Source organism: Ranitomeya variabilis, chromosome 1 (genome assembly GCF_051348905.1).
Source record: "Ranitomeya variabilis isolate aRanVar5 chromosome 1, aRanVar5.hap1, whole genome shotgun sequence".
In the NCBI taxonomy this organism is placed as follows: Eukaryota; Metazoa; Chordata; class Amphibia; order Anura; family Dendrobatidae; genus Ranitomeya; species Ranitomeya variabilis.
The window spans coordinates 713,530,670-713,551,149 of record NC_135232.1 but is presented as its reverse complement, the minus strand read 5'-3'; the positions used below and the strand labels follow the sequence as shown (position 1 = coordinate 713,551,149).

At 48.1% G+C, this 20,480-nt stretch overlaps 1 protein-coding gene across 16 annotated transcripts in view; it reads right to left on the bottom strand.

Moving 5' to 3' along the window:
• The window catches only part of CEP128 (centrosomal protein 128), a 261,366-nt gene that overhangs the window by 167,275 nt on the left and 73,611 nt on the right, over positions 1–20,480 (bottom strand). For 14 of the 16 annotated variants that reach the window (XR_013216499.1, XM_077267464.1, XM_077267459.1 and 11 more), the window contains 2 exons: positions 10,270–10,431; positions 9,742–9,828 (listed from right to left, as the gene is read on the bottom strand). The exons of 1 other annotated variant lie outside the window; for it this stretch is intronic. Coding sequence is in view for 14 of the 15 variants with exons in the window: in XM_077267464.1 (XP_077123579.1) it covers positions 9,742–9,828; positions 10,270–10,416 (234 nt within the window). In the remaining variant the exon portion in view is untranslated. Of the gene's footprint in view, positions 1–9,741; positions 9,829–10,269; positions 10,432–16,847; positions 16,973–20,480 lie in introns of those variants that run through there. One more of the 16 variants, XM_077267465.1, reaches the window with a different exon arrangement.

Below are 20,480 nucleotides of genomic sequence, written 5' to 3'. Positions count from 1 at the left end.
CTTCTCCAATCTGGGCTGAAGATCACAGTAATGTCCAGGAAAACTGCGACATACTTCTTGTGAGGGGCTAGGATCCAGTCCATGGCCCTCTGGAAGGTAACTGGGGCTCTCTGCAGTCCAAATGGCATTCTGGTGTATTGGATGCAACCGTCAGGTGTAGTTAGAAGGCAGTCTTCTCCTTGGGACTTTGGGACACGAGAATTTGCCAGTACCCTTTCGTTATGTCAAGGGTGGTGATGTATCTGGCTTACTCTAGCCTCTCACTGAGCTCATCGACCTGGGGCATCAGATACGCATTGAACTTGGACCCCTCATTCAGCTTTCTATAATCATTACAAAAGCAAAATTCTCCATTGGGCTTTGGAATAAGGACAATTGGGCTGGACTAGCCGCTCTGACTCCTCAATGATGCCGAGGCTCAACAGTCTCCTCACCTCCTTCGAAATCACCTTGCGGCAAGCTTTAGGAATTCAATACGGCTTTAGGTTTACCCACACATGCGGTTTAGTCAAGATTTCATGCTCGATGACCTGCATACATCACGGCAACTCTGATCACGGTTCCGCTGAAGTCCTCGAGAGTGCTGGACATACAACAGCTTGAATGGTGAAAACCCCATAGGGGCCTAGGGAACTTCCCTAATAGAAAATCGCAACCATGGGAGTATGCAATCCCAGTCTCGGCCATCCTTCTTGAATATGGACTTCAAGGTCTTGTAGAGTAGAACCGCTCCACCAGGCTGTCCATCTGCGGATGGTACACAGACATCCTGAGTTGTGTAATCTGGAGAGCCTTACACACCTCCCTCATCAATCTGGACATGAAAGGAGTTTCTTGGTGCATCAGGATCTCTTGACAAGCCCGTTCGGGAAAAAATATGGACTAGCTCTCAGGCTATACTCCTGGTGGAGTTTTTCAGTGGTACCTCCTCCAGGTACCGTGTTGCATATTCCATGACCTCCAGGATATACTGGTGCCCTCTGGAGGACTTAACAAGGGGTCTGACAAGATCCAAAGCAATTCGGTCAAATGGCACCTCTATTATGGGTAATGGCACTAGGGGACTATGGAAGCGAGAGCCTGGAGGAGTTAGCTGGCAGGTGGGACAGGACCAATAACAGGCAAAAATCTCTCTGTGACATCCAGGCCAGCTGAACCTCTAAAGACCCGCTCTTGGGTTTTGTCTGTGCCCAGATGCCCACCCAAAACATGAGATTGGGCCAGGTCTAAAGGTACCGTTACACTAAGCGACTTACCAACGATCACGACCAGCGATACGACCTGGCCGTGATCGTTGGTAAGTCGTTGTGTGGTCGCTGGGGAGCTGTCACACAGACAGCTCTCTCCAGCGACCAACGATCAGGGGAACAACTTCGGCATCGTTGAAACTGTCTTCATCGATGCCGAAGTCCCCCTGCAGCACCCGGGTAACCAGGGTAAACATCGGGTTACTAAGTGCAGGGCCGCGCTTAGTAACCCGATATTTACCCTGGTTACCATTGTAAAAGTAAAAAAAAAAAAAAACACTACATACTCACATTCTGGTGTCTGTCACGTCCCCCGGCGTCCACAGGGTTAAAACTGCTTTCGGCAGGAGCGCTGGTAATGCACGCGCTGCTGCCGAGAGCTTCCCTGCACTGAATGTCTCAGCGCCGGCAGTAACAGTGGTGACGTCACCGCTGTGCTCTGCTTTACGGCCGGCGCTGAGACATTCAGTGCAGGGAAGCTCTCGGCAGCAGCGCGTGCATATAAGCAGCGCTCCTGCCGAAAGCAGTTTTAACCCTGTGGACACCGGGGGACGTGACAGACATCAGAATGTGAGTATGTACTGTTTTTGTTTTAACTTTTACAATGGTAACCAGGGTAAATATCGGGTTACTAAGCGCGGCCCTGCGCTTAGTAACCCGATATTTACCCTGGTTACAAGTGAACACATCGCTGGATCGGCGTCACACACGCCGATCCAGCGATGACAGCGGGTGATCAGCGACCAAAAAAAGGTCCTGATCATTCCCATCGACCAACGATCTCCCAGCAGGGGCCTGATCGTTGGTCGCTGTCACACATAACGAGATCGTTAGCGGGATCATTGCTACGTCACCAAAAGCGTGACGTTGCAACGATATCGTTAACGATATCGTTATGTGTGACTCAGCCTTAACACGTGTACTATAGGGCTCGTGTACTAACAGTTGCTCTAATACCTTCCCCCGCAGTTTAGTAACCCGATATAGCAAGTCCTCATTTACCTCAAAGATGGGAAACCTTGTGCAGGCCCCTGGCTCTTGAGCAACCCCATTTATAACAGTAACATTATCAAATGCCTCTTTTAACCCCTTCACCAATTTGAGATTTTCCATTTTTCAGCTTTCATTTTTGCTCCCCTTCTTCCCAGAGCCATAACTTTTTTATTTTTCCATCAATATGGGCAAGGTAGGGCTTGTATTTTGTGGGACGAGTTGTACTTTTGAACACCACCATTGGCTTTACCATATAGTGTATCGGAAAACGGGATAAAATTCTAAGTGCAGTGAAATTGCAAAAAAAATGCAATTCCACAATTTTTTTTTACCATGTTCACTAAATGCTAAAACTGACCGACCATTATGATTCTCCAGGTCATTGCGAGTTCATAGATACCAAACATGTATAAGTTATTTTTTAATTTAAGTGGTGAAAAAAAAGTTTTTCCGAGACCCATAGCGTCTCCATTTTTCGTGATCTACGGCTATGTGAAGGCTTAATTTTTGCTTATTTGAAAAACTGACATGTGCCCCTAACAGCCGTGGGTGGAATCGCGATCCACTCGTGGCTGTTAACATGTTAAATGCCGCTGTCAATCTCTTGATGACAGCAGCATGTAACATGCTCGCGCAAGAAGCGCGTCACTAATCCCACCCATCGGCACACGTGTCACATGACCATGGGTCGCTAATGGGTTGGCATGACAACCTGGGGTCTGGAGCAGACCCCTGTGGTTGTCTTTGCCGGATTGCTATAAGCACCACCCAGCAGTCGGCTCTCATATTAAGTGAGCATTTTAGCTACATAGAGAAGGGCTGAAGCCCTGCTCTGTGTAGCACAAGCGATCGGAAGATTTGCAGCGTTTAGTCTCCCATGGAGACTATTGAAGCAAATGTAAAGTAAAAAAAAAGCTTTTAAAAATATTTAAAAAATGTAAAAAAAAATAAAAGTTCAAATCGCCCAACTCAAAACAGAAACAGTAAAAAAAATACCATATATACTTGTGTATAAGCCGAGTTTTCAGCACTTTTTTTGTGCAGAAAAAGCCCCCTTTGGCTTATACACGAGTCACTGTCCCAGAAAGACAGCGGGGGGAGGGAGAGCAGCGGGTCACAGAGGCCAGGAGCCAGCGGCTGCATCCAAAGCCTGTACCCGCTGCTAAAGAGAAATGAATAGTCACTGCACTGGCAGTGAATATTCGTTTATCTTATACCACGCAGTTATAGCCGCAGACGCCGGCTTCTAGCAGTGGCTGGGCTATAACGGGTGCCCGCTCATTAAGGTAATGAATATTCACCCCTCTCCACTCCCATAGGCGTGGAGTGAATATTCATTTCCTTAATGAGCAGGGACATGTCATCGCTCGGCCAGAAGCGCTGCTGGCACCGGAACGAGATGCAGCGAGGGCACGCAGGGAAGGCAGGTAGGATTTTTTTTTTTTTATAGGAGCCATGCATACTAGGATAGGGGATAAGGAACCATGCATACAAGGAGACAGGAATAAGGAGCCATGCATACAAGGAGGGGAATAAGGAGCCATGCATACAAGGAGGGGGATAAGGAGCCATGCATACAAGGTCAGGGATGGGAAGCCACGCATACAAGGACAGGGATGGGGATGGGGAGCCACGCATACAAAGACAGGAATGGGGAGCCACAAATACAAGGACAGGGATGGGAAGCCACGCATACAAGGACAGGGATGGGCAGCCAAGCATACAAGGACAGAGATGGGGAGCCACGAATACAAGGACAGGGATGGGGAGCCATGCATATCAGGTTAGGGATGAGGGGACAATGCATACCCGGCTTATACTAGTCAATAAGTTTTCCCAGTTTTTCGTGGCAAAATTAGGTGCCTCGGGTTATACTCGGGTCGACTTATACTCGAGTATATACGGTACACATATTTTGTATTGCCGTGTTCAGAATCGCCTGATCTATCAATATACAGCTCTGGGAAAAATTAAGAGACCACTGCAAAATTTTCAGTTTGTCTGTTTTTTCTCTTTATAGGTATATTTTTGAGTAAAATGTAAATTGTTCTTTTATTCTATAAACTTCTGACAACGTGTCTCCGAATTTCCAAGCAATACATTTTGTATTTTTTTTCTGACAAAGAAAAATGGTCAAAATTGCAAAAAAAAAAAAACCCAGTGCTTTCAGACCACAAATAATGCAAAGAAAACAATTTCATATTCATTTAGAAACAACAATACTAATGTTTTAACTCAAAGTTCAGAAATCAATATTTTGTGGAATAACCATGATTTGTAATCACAGTTTTCATGCGTCTTGGCATGCTTTCCACCAGTCTTTCACACTGCTACTGGCGCAAAAATTTAAGTAGTAGTTCTTTTATTGATGGCTTGTGACTATCCATCATCCTCTTGACTACATTCCAGAGGTTTTCAATGGGTTCAGGTCTGGAGATTGGGTTGCCCATGACAGGGTTTTGATGCGGTAGTCTCTTAATTTTTGGCAGAGCTGTATAAAAAGAATGAATCTGATAAATGGCGTAAAGAGAAAAAAAAAGGCAAAACGCAAGAATTACTTTGTATTGGTCATCGCAACAATGCATTAAAATGCAATAAACGGGCGATCAAAAGATCGTATGTACACCAAAATGGTGTCAATAAAAACGTCAGCTTGGCACGTGGAAAAAAAAAAAAAAAAAAAAGAACTCACCCAACGAAAAATTTAGCTTTTTTTCTCTTTTAAAGAAACTTTGGATTTTCTTTTTTCACCACTTTAAGGGTATGTGCACACGTTGCGGTTTTTAGGCTGTGGACGCGCAGCAGTTTTCCATGCGGTGTACAGTACCATGTTAACCTATGGAAAACAAAAACCGCTGTGCACATGCTGCGGAAAAAAGCGAGCGGAAACGCTGCGGTTTATTTTCCGCAGCATGTCAATTCTTTGTGTGGAATCCGCAGCGATTTTACACCTGCTCCATATTAAAAAAACACAGGTGTAAAACCGCAGTAGAAACCGCAGAAAAACCGCGATAAATCTGCAGCAAAAACGCAGTGTTTTTGCCCTACGGATTTATCAAAATCAGTGCGGAAAAATCCGCACAACAGTCCGCAGCGTGGGCACATAGCCTAAAAAAAATAACCTAGACATGTTTGGTGTCTATGAACTTGCAATGACTTGGAGAATCACAATGGCAGGTCAGTTTTAGCATTTACTGAACATGGTAAAATAGTACAACCAAAAAATTATTGAGCAACTGCACTTTTTTAAAAAATGTCATCGCACTTGGATTTTTTTCCCATTTTCCAGTACATTATGTGGCAAAACCAATGGTGTCTTTCAAGAGTACAATTCGTCCCACAAAAAAAAAGCCATCACATGGCCATATTGATGGAAAAAAAAAAAAAAAAAGCTATGGCTCTGGGATAGTTTACCAATCTGATTAATTATTTTGTTTTATTTTGAATGGGGCGAATAGGGGGGTGATTTAAACTTTTAGATTTTTTTTTTTTCTATTTTTAAAAATGTTTTTAAAACATCTTCTGATCGCTTGTGCAGCCCTGTTATGTGTAGCTAAAATGCTCATCTGCTATAAGTGCCAGCGATGACAACCGCAGGGGTCTCCTGCAGACCCCAGGTTATCATGGCAACCTACGGTCATGTGACATGGGCACGTTTATTGCGTGATTCCAGTGCAATCATAATAAATGCTGTTGTCAGATTGACAGCAGCATTTAACATGTTAACAGCCTCTGGTAGATCGCGATTCCACCTGCGGTTGTTAGGGGCAAATATCAGCTGATGAAATCACCTGACTTGTGCTTGAAAAGTTGCGGGCTCAACGCCAGAGCCCGCAACAACCAGGGGGTGCGACCTTAGATGTACCTAAATGCTCAAGGTGGTAAAGGGGTTATGTAAGGTCCTTCCTTTGACCAGTCCCAAATGTCCCCCCAGAAAAACCCAACAAGAAATGTCAACCTCATTGGTCGCCGTATCGTCATTGTTGCCAGCAAGGACACAGACGGGAACTCACCCACCTCCGACGTGGGTCTTCATGGTCCAACTGGCTCTTATCAGAGTAACTTGGCATCCCCACCTTTCGCCATCCCAGAATAAGCTAAAAGTACCACTCTATTGTAACTGGGTGTAGAAGGTCTTTAACTACTCTGACCTCATGGGACACAGTGCCACAATTTATTTCTATAGTCACTCTGGCAACAGGATAGTCCTTGGCGTCCCTGTGAATATAGCGGACACCCTTGAGCTTCCCGAGAATCAACTAGTCCGTGTCCAGACACCAGTACTCCATTTATTGTAATGGGACATGCCTGCGTATTATCGCCAGGTTGATAATCCATGCTGCAGGTCAGATAGGCATAATACAAATAGGACATGGGACAACTGACAGCTAAATGCCCAGGACCATGACATCGCCAACAAAATACGTTATTCCTTGCGGCATTCGGCAACCCTTCAGTGGCCCCTTGACCTCTCCCCCAGTTGTGGCTGTATTAGCCTTCTTTTAGAGTCAGGCTCTCCTTTGGGTATCCCAGTAACATTATGCGACCACACCTGGTTTCCTTCTTCACCGGCCTAGGAAGGGAATGAATAAATCAGTCCATAAGAACACGCTCGACCATCTGGGATGGGAAGGAGGACTCTGGCTGCAACCAGTTCTGTACCAGATGTAGGTCAAGCATTTGGGAGAAAAGGAGTTTGTCACCGAAATACGCCCAGTGATGAACCCTTTGTGCTCTGACAGACATAATCACTCCTGAGCGTGCCAATATTTTAGTTTTTAATTTGGCATACTCATAGGGTGCGTGCCCACGGTCCGTAATGACGGCACTTTGGACAGAGCGGAAAACCCGTTCAGCCCAAAGAGCCGCCCCCTTCTGTACGCGTGGTGATTCCGGATGAGTTCATTGCACACATCCGGTATCTCCACACCCCATACATAGGGCCCTGTGATTTACCTTGCGGTGACGGAGTGTCGCCGCAAGGTAAACAGACATGCTGTGTTCTAAAAAGATGAGCCGCATGTCCATAAACGCTGGGCTGCCTGATGCGTGTTCACAGACATAGTGGAGACGGGATTTCATAAAATCCCCTCCACTACGCTGTAACATCTGGACGCTGCGGGTTGAACGCTGCGGCTGTACACAGCGTTCAATCCGCAGCTAATCCGGATGTAATCCTGAACGTGGACACATACCCTTATGCATCCTGTAAAGCCAGGTCATAATAAGTCTTTTGGGGCTCGCCAGTTAGATAGTGGGCCAACACCTCCGCCCACTGCTCTGGCCGCAGAAACTCCTGCTCTCCTACCCATTCAAACACGGTTAAAAATGTCTCAACATCATCATCCAGAGTAATCTTTTGATTAGCACATCTTACCGCCTTCCGGACGTATGAGTCATCGCCTGGACTTGGGGGAGGGACGGTCCTTCTGTTATGGATTGCCTTGATCAGAAGCGCCAACTGCTGCTGCTAGAATTGTTCCTGCTGATGCTGCTGCTGTTTCTGTTGCTGCTGCCATTGCAGTTGCTGCTGAAGATTAGCCTTGATCAGGAGCGCCAACTGCTGCTGCTAGAATTGTTCCTGCTGATGCTGCTGCTGTTTCTGTTGCTGCTGCCATTGCAGTTGCTGCTGAAGATTAGCCTGCAGTAGCCGCTTTAACAGCTCCTACATGTCGTTTGCTTTTAATCCTGCACCCGCCTTCACCCAAGACACACAGTTTGTCCACAGCCGTCACACTTGGTTCCTGGTGAAATAGCCCGCACTTCTAGAACCAACTGTGGTAGATTGGTTACTCAGCTGTCACAGATATAGTCACTGGAATGCTTTCCATTTAAGTTACAACTGGTTTATTTAATAGTCCAGGGCCATGCTGGACTGATCACGTCTCACCCACTAGTCCGGGGTCACACTGGACTGATCATGCCTCTCCCACTAGTCTGGGACTCCACTGGACTGATCATGTCTCTTCCACTAGTCTGGGGCAAGGCCACACTGGACTGATCATGTCTCTTCCACTAGTCTGGGGCAGGTCCACGCTGGACTGATCACATCTCTTCCACTAGCTTTGGGGGCCTTGTTGCACTGATCACGTCTCTCCCACTAGTCCGGGGTCTCACTGGACTGACCATGTTTCTCTCACTAGTCCAGGGACACGCTGGACTGACCAACATGTCTCCCACTACTATAGGGCCACACTGGAATGATCATGTCTCTCCAACTAGTCCAGGGGGGGTTGCGGGACTGACCACATCTCTCCCATTAGTACGAGATCACACTGGACTAACCACGTCTCTCGCACTAGTCCAGGGTCACGCTGGACTGATCATGCCTCTCCCACTAGCCTGGTGCCACACTGGACTGATCGCAACTCTCCCACTAGTCCAGACCCCAATCTACGTTTTCCTTGGAACACCGCAGTGCATCAGGGATGGACGGACCTGCTGTAATGGTAAAAGACTGGCTCCGATTTGTGCTGTCTGACGGTCATGAATCCAGTGACAGGTTCCCTAGAATTAATTTGGCGTGTCTTACCCATCAGCTTTAGATCCAGGTTGAGATATGAATCTCTAGCCCTGATGAATGCCCTTAGCCCTACGCCAGCCTCACAAGTGCATATTTCAAGGTCTGTACTCGGACTATGATCACGGACTGATTCCGGGTCGGATGTGTGAAACCGGCCACAAAATGGCAGAAATTTTATAAGCTATGATTCAATTATATTCACTAAATCCCACTTTTATCCTGTACATTTGTCCCAATGTGAACGTGTCCAATCAGTATACGACATGTACAAAACCATTTCCAGATCTGGTCACAGTAATCAATGTGATGACTGAAGGAAGAGAACCTGGCTATGAGAATACTAAGGATTTATTTGGCTGTGATGGAAAGAAACGTGAAGATGGGGTGCGGATGCAGTAATATTTTAGCCTTCGGACCTTTCCCCTTTTGAAACTAAGTTCCCCGTAATGATGTACGCCATGTAGTGCGGTTTGCATGGAGGAGAGTCTCCTGAACCCCTTCCTGCGCCGTACTCCCTAAAACCCATCACCTGCCTCCACGCCATTTTGAAACTAAGTTCCCCATAATGATGTACGCCATGTAGTGCGGTTTGCATGGAGGAGAGTCTCCTGAACCCCTTCCTGCGCCGGACTCCCTAAAACCCATCACCTACCTCCACGTCTGACAGCCGCCTCCTACACAGATAATTATCAGCTAATTGCAGACTTGTCTTCACTTATCTGGTCCCTTTAATGGTTCTCCAGAGGTCAAGTCTATATGCTGCATAAAAAACACCGACAAGAAGGGTCCCAAAATCACAAAAGGGGTGAGGAAATGGAGATGGGGTGACAGCCATTTCAGACACATGTACCAAACCCTCCACTAAGAATAATGAAATGAGTGGCTCCTCAAGACAATCTGCAGCCATGCTTTATATGATGTTCCTATACTTGGTGTGATGGGTTTGGAGCCATCTGAGGCTCAGGAGCTGACACCTACCGTGGTGATAGTGTCTGTCTGGTCAGAGTTGTGCTCTCTGTATTGCCCGAGCATCTCGTCCACCTGCTTCAGATTCCGACTAGTGTCCTAAAAGGAAAAATGAGACATTCATGAAACCTAAAATAATAATGTTAGGAGCTGGGTCAGGGAGCTAGGGGTTACAGCTGAAGGGATGTTCCTAAAAAAAATGTAACCCACCCTGAACAGACATATCAGACAATTGATAATAAAGCTTGTGGTAGCAGAGTAGGGACGCCGCGGAGTGATCTGCAGCCAAAGTTGGAATACAGACTGCCACAAATCGTCCCTGCACTCTGCCGAGAATCTGACACCCGCCAAGAACAGGAATGCCACAAAATACTGCAAGATTCCTGATCGGAGACGTCGTCATTGTTACCAGTGCCACATCCTCACGTAGTGAGAGCACGTGAGCGAGAAGTGACTGATATCTAGCACATTGTGGGGTCTCTGATGGAAACAGCATGACTTAGGGGGCTATCACACAATGAAGAAGGCAACATGGAGCACCTGCAAAGTATCGGCCAGCTGATGAATCTTTTCCGAGACATCCACCACTCCTCGTGGTCTGGCGTGCATGTGTGACGCCCGGAGAGGACCCCTCCTACTTGTCCAGGACCGAAGGTGGGAGTCAGAGTCACTGGAGGAGTCTGCCATAAGTCCAACCAACTACTGCAGGAGGAAAGAAGGAGCATTGATGAGGCATCATCAGCACTGACAGCCTGGACTGCATTATACGGGATCCTGAGCCTACACATGGAAACAATGATCATCATCTAATGGAAGGTCTGCCGTCTCCTGACAAATTGGGGCTATCAGTGCTGCATTATACGGGATCCTGAGCCGACACATGAAAAGACTGATCGTCATCTAATGGAAGGTCTGCCGTCTCTTGACATATTGGGGCTATCCGCCCTGCATTATATGGCATGGAAAGACTGATCGTCATCTAATGGAAGGTCTGCTGTCTCCTGACATATTGGGGCTATCCGCCCTGCATTATATGGGTTCCTGAGCCAACACATGGAAAGACTGATCGCATCTAATGGAAGGTCTGCCATCTCCTGACATATTGGGGCTATCCGCACTGCATTATACGGGATCCGGAGCCGACACATGGAAAGACTGATCGCATCTAATAGAAGGTCTGCCATCTCCTGACATATTGGGGCTATCCGCACTGCATTATACGGGATCCTGAGCCAACACAGGGAAAGACTGATCGTCATCTAATGGAAGGTCTGCCGTCTCCTGACATATTACGGCTATCCGTGCTGCATTATACAGGATCCTGAGCAGACACATGGAAAGACTGATCATTATCTAATGGAAGGTCTGCCGTCTCCTGACATATTGGGGCTATCCGCGCTGCATTATATGGGATCCTGAGCTGACACATGGAAAGACTAATCGCATCTAATAGAAGGCCTGCTTTCTCCTAACATATACAAAGCTGTCCAAAAACATAATAATGCTAAATATATAGGAACCTCCAGCAAGGAAGGTTTATCCATCAAAGCATTAAATATAGGGGTGTGTTAACCTATCATAATCTAACAACCGGGTACCAAGTACCCAAACACACCACTCTCACAAAAAGTGTTTAGAAAAATTAACAAATTTTATTATTAAAAACACAGAAAATATCAAAATGTCGTATTCATTAAGAGGAAAGGATGAGTACCCAAGTACACAGCACAAAAAAAGTGATACAGGAAATAGTATACAGGCTTCTGGGATCATATAGTCTGTGTCATAGCTGTAAGAGTATATGTAAGAGTCATGTCGGTCTGGTAGTCGGGGGCAGGTATATCTCGCCCAGGTATTTGTCCTATATGAATTAGGCCGCTCAGTATCTTCAGGATACCGAGGGGTTAATAAGTGCAGGAATAAAGGCTGACCAGCTGGAGGTTTCAGGTGTCAGCCTGGGGCACACAGAATGCCTGTCTGTGTGAGACAAACGTGAGTGAGAGCTGTACTCATGATCTGTGTAATGTTAGCTGGGAGGGAGAAGCCCCCCCAGTTGTTAGATAGCAACGTATTTGTTTAGTTAGCGCCGGACAGGCTAGGATTTATTTTTATGTTTTGTTTTCTGTATTTGCTTTCACTTTAATAAACCTGACCTGAGGTCAGTTAACTTGGAAACCTGCTGTCGCCTCAGAGTTCAATGCACAAACCACGTGACCTTTGACCCCAGCAAAGGCGATCCCGGAGTGTTTTGTCACATTGTGGTGGAGAATTGCGGGCAACGCGTGGCACAGGCGACAGTATGGAAGACGTGGTGAAAGCCCTAGTACAGGCCACTGCGGCACAGCAGGAAGCTAATCGCTTGATGGCCGCACAGCTGAGGGAGTTGCTGGACATGACGGCTGCAGACCGCCAGCTTCTCCAACAGGTGGCGCAGCGCCTGGTGAGCATGCCTGAGGCTGACCCAGAAGCAGAGTCCAGAAAGATCCATGTGAGTCGATACTGGCAAAAGCTGACCGCAGAAGATGACGTCGAGGCGTACCTGACCACGTTTGAGCGGACGGCGTTGAGAGAGAAGTGGCCGAAGGCACTATGGGCCGATTTGATTGCTCCGTTCCTCTCCGGCGAGGCCCAAAAAGCTTATCATGACTTGGACTCGGAAGTCGCTCAGGACTTTGAGAAGCTGAAAACTGAGATCCTGGCCCGGCTCGGTGTGATGATGGCTGTCCGTGCACAGAGGGTGCACCAGTGGACCTACCAGCAAGATAAACCGGCGCGGTCTCAGATGTTCGACCTGATCTACTTAACAAAGAAATGGCTGCAACCCGAGGAACTGACAACACCCGAAATAATTCAGCGGATTGTCCTGGACAAGTATCTGAGAGTGCTACCTCCAGCGCTGAAAAGGTGGGTAAGCCAAGGAAATCCCACGACAGCAGATCAACTTGTGGAGTTGGTCGAGCGTTATTCCGTGGCAGAAGGACTTCCCGACGAAACCGCTAGCACCTGGTCTGTGCCTTCTCATCGTGGAACCGGTAAGACTGTTCCAGCGACTACGGGTGAAGGAAAATCGCCAAAAACTGTGGGGGAGGAACCCGGGACTGCTCGCACTTCGTGACCGAGAGTATGGGACGGTGGTCTCAGTAGGGGGCCTGTTAGGTGTTTCCGCTGCCGTGAGAAGGGCCATGTTTCTGCGAACTGTCCTGTTACCGCTGAACCCATGCAGTGCGATGTTATAGACTCTAAGAAACGCTTGTCTTTGGTTACACGGCTGGTGAATGTAAATGCGGGTCAAAATGATGTAGCAAAACACCTGTGTGAATTATCTGTTGATGGGAAAAGTGTTGTGGCGTTACTAGACTCTGGAAGTGTGGTGACTCTGGTGAAAGCTAGTCTGGTGGCACTTCCGTCTGGTTCGTCTGACAAATTCTCTGTAACGTGTGTGCATGGTGACACCTGCTCGTACCTAACAGCGGTCATACCGATTTCCACTCCCTATGGGTCTGTGCAACACAAAGTGGGACTCGTTCCCGCATTGTTACATGATATAATCCTGGGTAGGGATTTTCCCCATTTCTGGCAGTTGTGGGAGAATCAGTTGCTCCTTCACGGTAGCTGTGAACCTTCCCCCATGCCATCTGGAGGTCCCGAACTCTTAGAGGAGGTCCCACAGGAAGACATTGCTGGGGAGGTTATTGAGTCTAACCTTCAGTACCCCTTCTCAGTTCTGGCGGGGGAAACTGAAGAAACTGAGGAAACTCAGCGAGAGGCGGAGGCAGACAGCCATCCCGCACCCTGCCTACCAGATTTGGGAGTCCAGTTGGATGACTTCCACAGCGAACAAATGAAAGATCCTACCCTGACTCAGGCTAGGAAAAATATAAAAATGATAGATAGCGTACCCGTAGAATCTGACACTATGCTAGCGTACCCGTACATGGTTCTTGAAAATGATTTACTCTACCAGGTAGAAAAAAAAGGGGAAGACACTGTGCAGCAGTTAGTGGTACCCAAACCTTATCGGCGGAAGGTACTGGACCTGGCCCACGGACATATAATGGGGGGACATCTGGGGGTACAAAAAACCACAGAAAGAATATTGCATTGTTTTGTGTGGCCTGGAATACACAATGATGTGCGTAACTATTGTGAGTCCTGTCCAGAGTGCCAAATCTCGGCACCTAAACCTCGGTACTGTTGCCCTTTGGTACCCCTCCCTATCATTGGGGTCCCTTTTGAGAGAATTGGGATGGATTTGGTTGGGCTCCTTCCCCGGTCCGCACGTGGGCACCAACATATCCTCGTCATCATGGACTATGCCACTCGCTACCCGGAAGCCATCCCTTTGCGTAACACTGCTACCAAAACGATAGCCAAAGAATTGGTGCAAGTGTTTAGTCGGGTAGGAATTCCAAAACAGATACTCACCGACCAGGGGACTCCCTTTATGTCGAGGGTAATGAAGGAGCTCTGCAGACTCTTACGGGTAGATCCGTTGCGTACATCTGTCTATCACCCTCAAACAGATGGGTTGGTTGAGCGGTTCAATAAAACCTTAAAACAGATGCTCCGGAAGGCGATAGACAAAGATGGGAAGAACTGGGATTACTTGTTACCCTATTTGCTGTTTGCCATTAGGGAAGTTCCCCAGTCTTCCACAGGGTTCTCGCCTTTCGAGCTATTATACGCCCGTCGTCCCCGTGGACTGTTGGACGTCGCAAAAGAAACCTGGGAAGGTCAAGTCACTCCCTTTAAAACGGTGATAGACCATGTAACGCAAATGCAGGACCGTATTGCTGCTGTCATGCCCATTGTTAGGGAACATATGTTACGGGCCCAGGGAGCCCAGAGGCAAAGTTATGATAGAGGCGCCAAGGTCCGTACGTTTGCACCCGGGGATAGGGTGTTGATCCTAATCCCTACGGTGGATAGTAAATTTCTGGCGAAATGGCAGGGCCCCTTTGAGGTCATGGAACGAGTTGGAGAAGTGAACTATAAAGTGCACCAGCCTGGTAAGAGAAAACCAGAACAGATTTATCATGTGAATCTGATAAAACCCTGGAAAGACCGCGCTGCCCTAACAGCGGATCTGCCCCGTCCGGTTTGTTCACCTACCGTACCGGAGGTGCAGATTGCCGAGACTCTCTCTGAACGACAAAAATCTGAGGTTAAGCAGTTTTTGTTACAGAACCAACAGTTTTTCTCGGAAAAACCTGGCCAGACTAGGCTAGTGAAACATGAGATTGTCACAGAGCCTGGTGTCACAGTTCATGTGAAGCCGTACCGGATTCCAGAAGCACGCCGTGAAGCCGTCTCCCGGGAGGTGAAGGCAATGTTGGACTTAGGAGTCATTGAAGATTCGCACAGCGCCTGGTCCAGTCCAATCGTGTTGATACCTAAGCCGGATGGCTCTATACGGTTTTGCAATGACTTTAGGAAACTGAATGCGGTTTCTAAATTTGATGCCTACCCTATGCCCCGGGTCGATGAGTTGATCGATCGGCTAGGTAAAGCCCGATACATTACGACCCTGGATCTAACAAAGGGGTACTGGCAGATCCCTCTGGCCGAGGCGGCCAGAGAGAAGACGGCATTTGCTACACCGGAAGGGCTGTTCCAGTATATCTACATGCCGTTTGGACTTCATGGAGCCCCAGCAACGTTCCAGAGATTGATGGATCGAGTCTTGAGGCCCCACAGGCAGTACGCCTCTGCCTACCTAGACGACATCATAATTTACAGCGTGGACTGGGAAGCTCACCTCCGGAAGGTACAGGCGGTGATTGATGACCTGAGAGACGCAGGCTTAACGGCGAATCCCAAGAAATGTCACATCGGCCTTGAAGAAGCCCGATACTTGGGCTACGTGATTGGCAGAGGAGTGGTTAAACCCCAGATCGACAAAATACAGGCAATTCAGGGCTGGCCGCAACCAGTGAACAAGAAACAAGTTCAAGCTTTCCTGGGCATTGCCGGCTATTATCGCCGGTTCATACACAACTTTGCGGCCATGGCTACCCCCTTGACGGATCTTACCAAAGGGAGGGATTCCGTCATGGTAAAATGGACCTCAGCGGCTGAAGAGGCCTTCCACAGTCTGAAACGGGCTTTGTGCTCTCAGCCCGTACTAGTGACACCTGATTTCAGCAGCGAGTTTGTGGTGCAAACTGATACTGGTGTCGGAGGTAAGGGACGGAGTCGAACACCCGGTCCTCTACCTCAGTCGGAAACTGAATGTACATGAGCAGAGGTATGCCGTGATTGAAAAAGAGTGCCTAGCCATCAAATGGGCTCTCGACTCCCTCAAATATTACCTGGCAGGTAGGAAGTTTAGGCTGGTCACGGACCATGCCCCTCTCAAGTGGATGCATCTCCACAAGGACCGTAATAGTCGGGTAACCCGGTGGTTCCTTGCCCTGCAGGCTTACACTTTCACGGTGGAGCACCGCCCCGGGGTGCAGATGGGGAACGCTGATGCCCTGTCCCGAGTACACTGTTTCGAGAGTATTCTTGCTCGACCTGAGTGGTCTGAGCAGGGGGGGAGGATATGTAAGAGTATATGTAAGAGTCATGTCGGTCTGGTAGTCGGGGGCAGGTATATCTCGCCCAGGTATTTGTCCTATGTGAATTAGGCCGCTCAGTATCTTCAGGATACCGAGGGGTTAATAAGTGCAGGAATAAAGGCTGACCAGCTGGAGGTTTCAGGTGTCAGTCTGGGGCACACAGAATGCCTGTCTGTGTGAGACAAACGTGAGTGAGAGCTGTACTCATGATCTGTGTAATGTTAGCTGGGAGGGAGAAGCCCCCCCAGTTGTTAGATAGCAACGTATTTGTTTAGTTAGCGCCGGACAGGCTAGGATTTATTTTTATGTTTTGTTTTCTGTATTTGCTTTCACTTTAATAAACCTGACCTGAGGTCAGTTAACTTGGAAACCTGCTGTCGCCTCAGAGTTCAATGCACAAACCACGTGACCTTTGACCCCAGCAAAGGCGATCCCGGAGTGTTTTGTCACATAGCATATGGGCATCCCAAATATATAAGCCCTAGTCTAAATAGACCTAAAGTGCATAGTGCCAAATTCCCAGTCCAGTTTAACACATATAGAATGCCTGACACATACCCATGTAGTGAGCCCGTCCTTAGTATCACACACGTCCCGACGTACGTTTCGCGTCTTCCGCTTTCTCAAGGGAGAAAAAGATAATTGTGCATTCTGTAATGCTGTAGATAAGCCCCTGATGTATCCTGAAAGATGAGAAAAAGAGGTTAGATTATACTCATCCAGTGGCGTTCCCGCTGCGGTCCGGTCCGATGGGCGTCGCGATCCGGTCCGGGGCCTCCCATCTTTTTACGATGACGTCCTCTTCTTGTCTTAACGCTGCGGCTCCTGCGCAGGCGTACTTTGTCTGCCCTGTTCAGGGCAGAGCAAAGTACTGCAGTGCGCAGGCGCCAGGAAAGGTCAGAGAGGCCCGGCGCCTGCGCACTGCAGTACTTTGCTCTGCCCTCAACAGGGCAGACAAAGTACGCCGGAGCCGCAGCGTGAAGACAAGAAGACGACGTCATCCCATGAAGATGGGAGGCCCCGAACCGCAACGCCCATTGGATCCGGCCCGCCCGCCCAGGTGAGTATAATCTAACCTCTTTTTCCCATCTTTCAGGATACATTGGGGGCTTATCTACAGCATTCCATGCTGTAGATAAGCCCCTGATTCTGATAGCTTAGCTCACCTTCTATTTTGGGGGTGACAAGTTCCCATTAAAGCCAGAAAGTTGCCTTTTGAAATTACTTTAGTTTTGTGCCATGTCTGTGATCTGCTTTTTTTCTACAAAATTAAACAACTGAATGAACATCCTCCAAGGCCAGTGATTACATAAGTTTTGCCAGGGGCTGTAGACTGATACACTGTAACAAGCTGCACTGCAGGAGGTTTTGTGCTGCTGTGATTGATTCTAAGGCTTCTTTCACACTTCAGTTGTTTGGCGTCAGTCTGCTCCGACATAGTGACGGATCGACGGATCCGTCACAATTGTTGAGAAAACGGTTCTAACGGATCCGTTTTTTTGACGTTACTTGGGGGTTGTGTGGGAAAAGTCTACTTTTTGGAGCATGCGCAATTGAAAAAGCGGATTGGGGCGATGGATCCGCCGAAATGACGGTCGAGACGGATCCGTCGCCCATAGGCGGCCATTCTATGGAATGGCGGACGAAACGGATCCGTCGCGAACCGCCATTTCGGCGCAGACAAAAAACATTATAATGTCCGTCTATGTCTAGATGACGTCCGCCAAATGTCGACGGATCCGTCACATGGCGGATGGAACGGACGACCATCCGTCACAATCCGTCGCTAATGCAAGTCTATGGGAAAATAGCGGATCCGCCCAAAAAAAAATGGCGGATCTGCTATTTGATGAAAACGGCGGATTCAAACTGACGCCAAAAGACTGAAGTGTGAAAGAGGCCTAAGCAGGGTCTACACTGACACAATGTATCGAGCCACACTGCAGGGGGATTTGTGTTGCTCTGATTGGCTCTGAGGAGGGTCTACACTGATACATTGAAACGAGCTGCGCTGCAGGGGGATTTGTGCTGCTGTGATTGGCTCAGAGGAGAGTCTACACTGATACATTGTAACAAACTGCACTGCAGGAGGATGTGCTGCTGTGATTGGCTCAGAGCAGGGTCTGCACTGATACATTGTAACGGGCTACACTGCAGTGGGATTTGTGGTGCTGTGACTGGCTCAGAGGAGGGTCTACACTGATGCATTGTACTGAGCCCTCAGCTGCGAGACGTATGGAGTAAAGATTTTATCGTAGGATCCCTGGTCAATAACACAGAGCTGATAAGTTCACATGTGACATGTAAGGATCGTTGGCAGGGGGTGTGAGTATCGGCCGCCGTCTGTGCTGTCATTGATCGGTATACCGCAGGCAGGTGACATCTGCAGCCACATAGAATTGCACCACGGCTCCGCTTTATGATGCAGAGAAGGGGTCGCAGTGTGAATTCCCGACTGGAGAACGAGAAGCTTTCAAGCCAAGAAGAGACATTTAAGGTCTGTCCCAAACCGGTGATGTGAGGGCGAGAAACATTTTATGAGGACTCATCTACTGGAATGGAAAAAGTGTTCGCAGGGCTGCAGGTTCCTGGCGCTCGAGGGGGCAGCTGGCACTGACATTTCTGGCTGATTGGATCATGAATTAGCGGCCGACTCAGTGCTCAGCGCAGCCTCTAATTGTGGGGCTAATTGCAGCTATGTTGGCGATGTAAAGCTGCCGAGTGCAGGATAATTACTGTTTAGCAGAAACATCAATAAAATGGCTGCGTGATCAGTCACCCCACAAACACCCACTTGGCCCTTTGTTTTACAGCCCGCACTCCTACTGCCAGCATCTCCGCTGCTGAGAATTCAGCAATCATGGCGATAATGGCAACTTATCAGGGAGAGTATACGCTGGCACGACTAAACATCCAGGTTTTACCCTAGAAAACAGCAAAACATCCAGGTTTTAACTTAGAAAACCGCTAAATACCCACAATATCCTTCCAGAAAATACCTGGTTATTAATTAAGGGCCGGCCACCGCCATGGACTTGACGGTACAAAACATCTGATACCGGAATCCTGACTGCTGCCTCCCAATATTAATACACTCTGTGTACAATATAACATACACACAATATACATATGGTATATACAAATAAATACAAGTGCTCCTCACTAAATTACAATAACATCAAAAAGTTTATTTCAGTTTTTCAATACAAAAAGTGAAACTCATATTATATAGAGTCATTACACACAGAGTGATCTATTTCAAGTCTTTATTTCTGTTAATGTTGATGATTATGGCTTACAGCCAATGAAAATCCAAAAGTCATTATCTCAGTAAATTAGAATTATTAACAAAAGCATCTGCAAAGGCTTCTTAAAGGGCCACTGTCACCCCCCCCCCCAGCCGTTATAAACTAAAAGAGCCACCTTGTGCAGCAGTAATGCTGCAGTCTAACAAGGTGGCTCTTTTAGTTTTTGATTCATTTATTACCTCAAAAAAGCGTTTTAAAAATTGGCCACACATACCAGATATTGTACCAGGAGGCGGTCCGAATCGTCCTGTATGAATCCCCCAACTGCCGTCACTCTTCTCTTCAGGGGCGATGGTACCCGCCCCCTGAGCGCTGTTATCTTCTGAAATCCGGCGCCTGCGCTGTGCGTGCCTGCCTGGGGCCTGCGCAGTGTTCATTGTCAGTGCGGCCACACTGTTGCTGAATCCCCCGCCCCGCACTGTAATTCATTATGCACAGTGCGGGGCTGGGGTTCCTGGGCATGCGCACTGCGCTGTTTATACGCTCCCCAGCTCCGACGCTCCCCAGCTCCCCCGCCTTCCCAGGAACCCCAGAATAATAAATGCACAAGATACATACCCTCAGCTGAACCGTCACGTCCCACGAAGTAATCCATCTGAAGGGGTTAAAATATTTTACAGGCAGGAGCCCTGCTAATGCAGCGGTGTGCTCGTGCTTGTAATTCCCCGGCGAATGAATGAAATGTAGGTCATATGACCTGGAGCGTGGGAAAAAGTTCCCAGGCTGCAGTTCATGAGAACATCCAGCAGGGGCGCATCACCGCGACTCAATGTAAGTACAGATCACTCTGCTTTCCTTTCAGCACCCGGGGGATTACAGGCACGAGCGAGTGGTTTATCGCAGCTCGTGCCTGTAATATTAGTTAACCCCTTCAGATGGATTA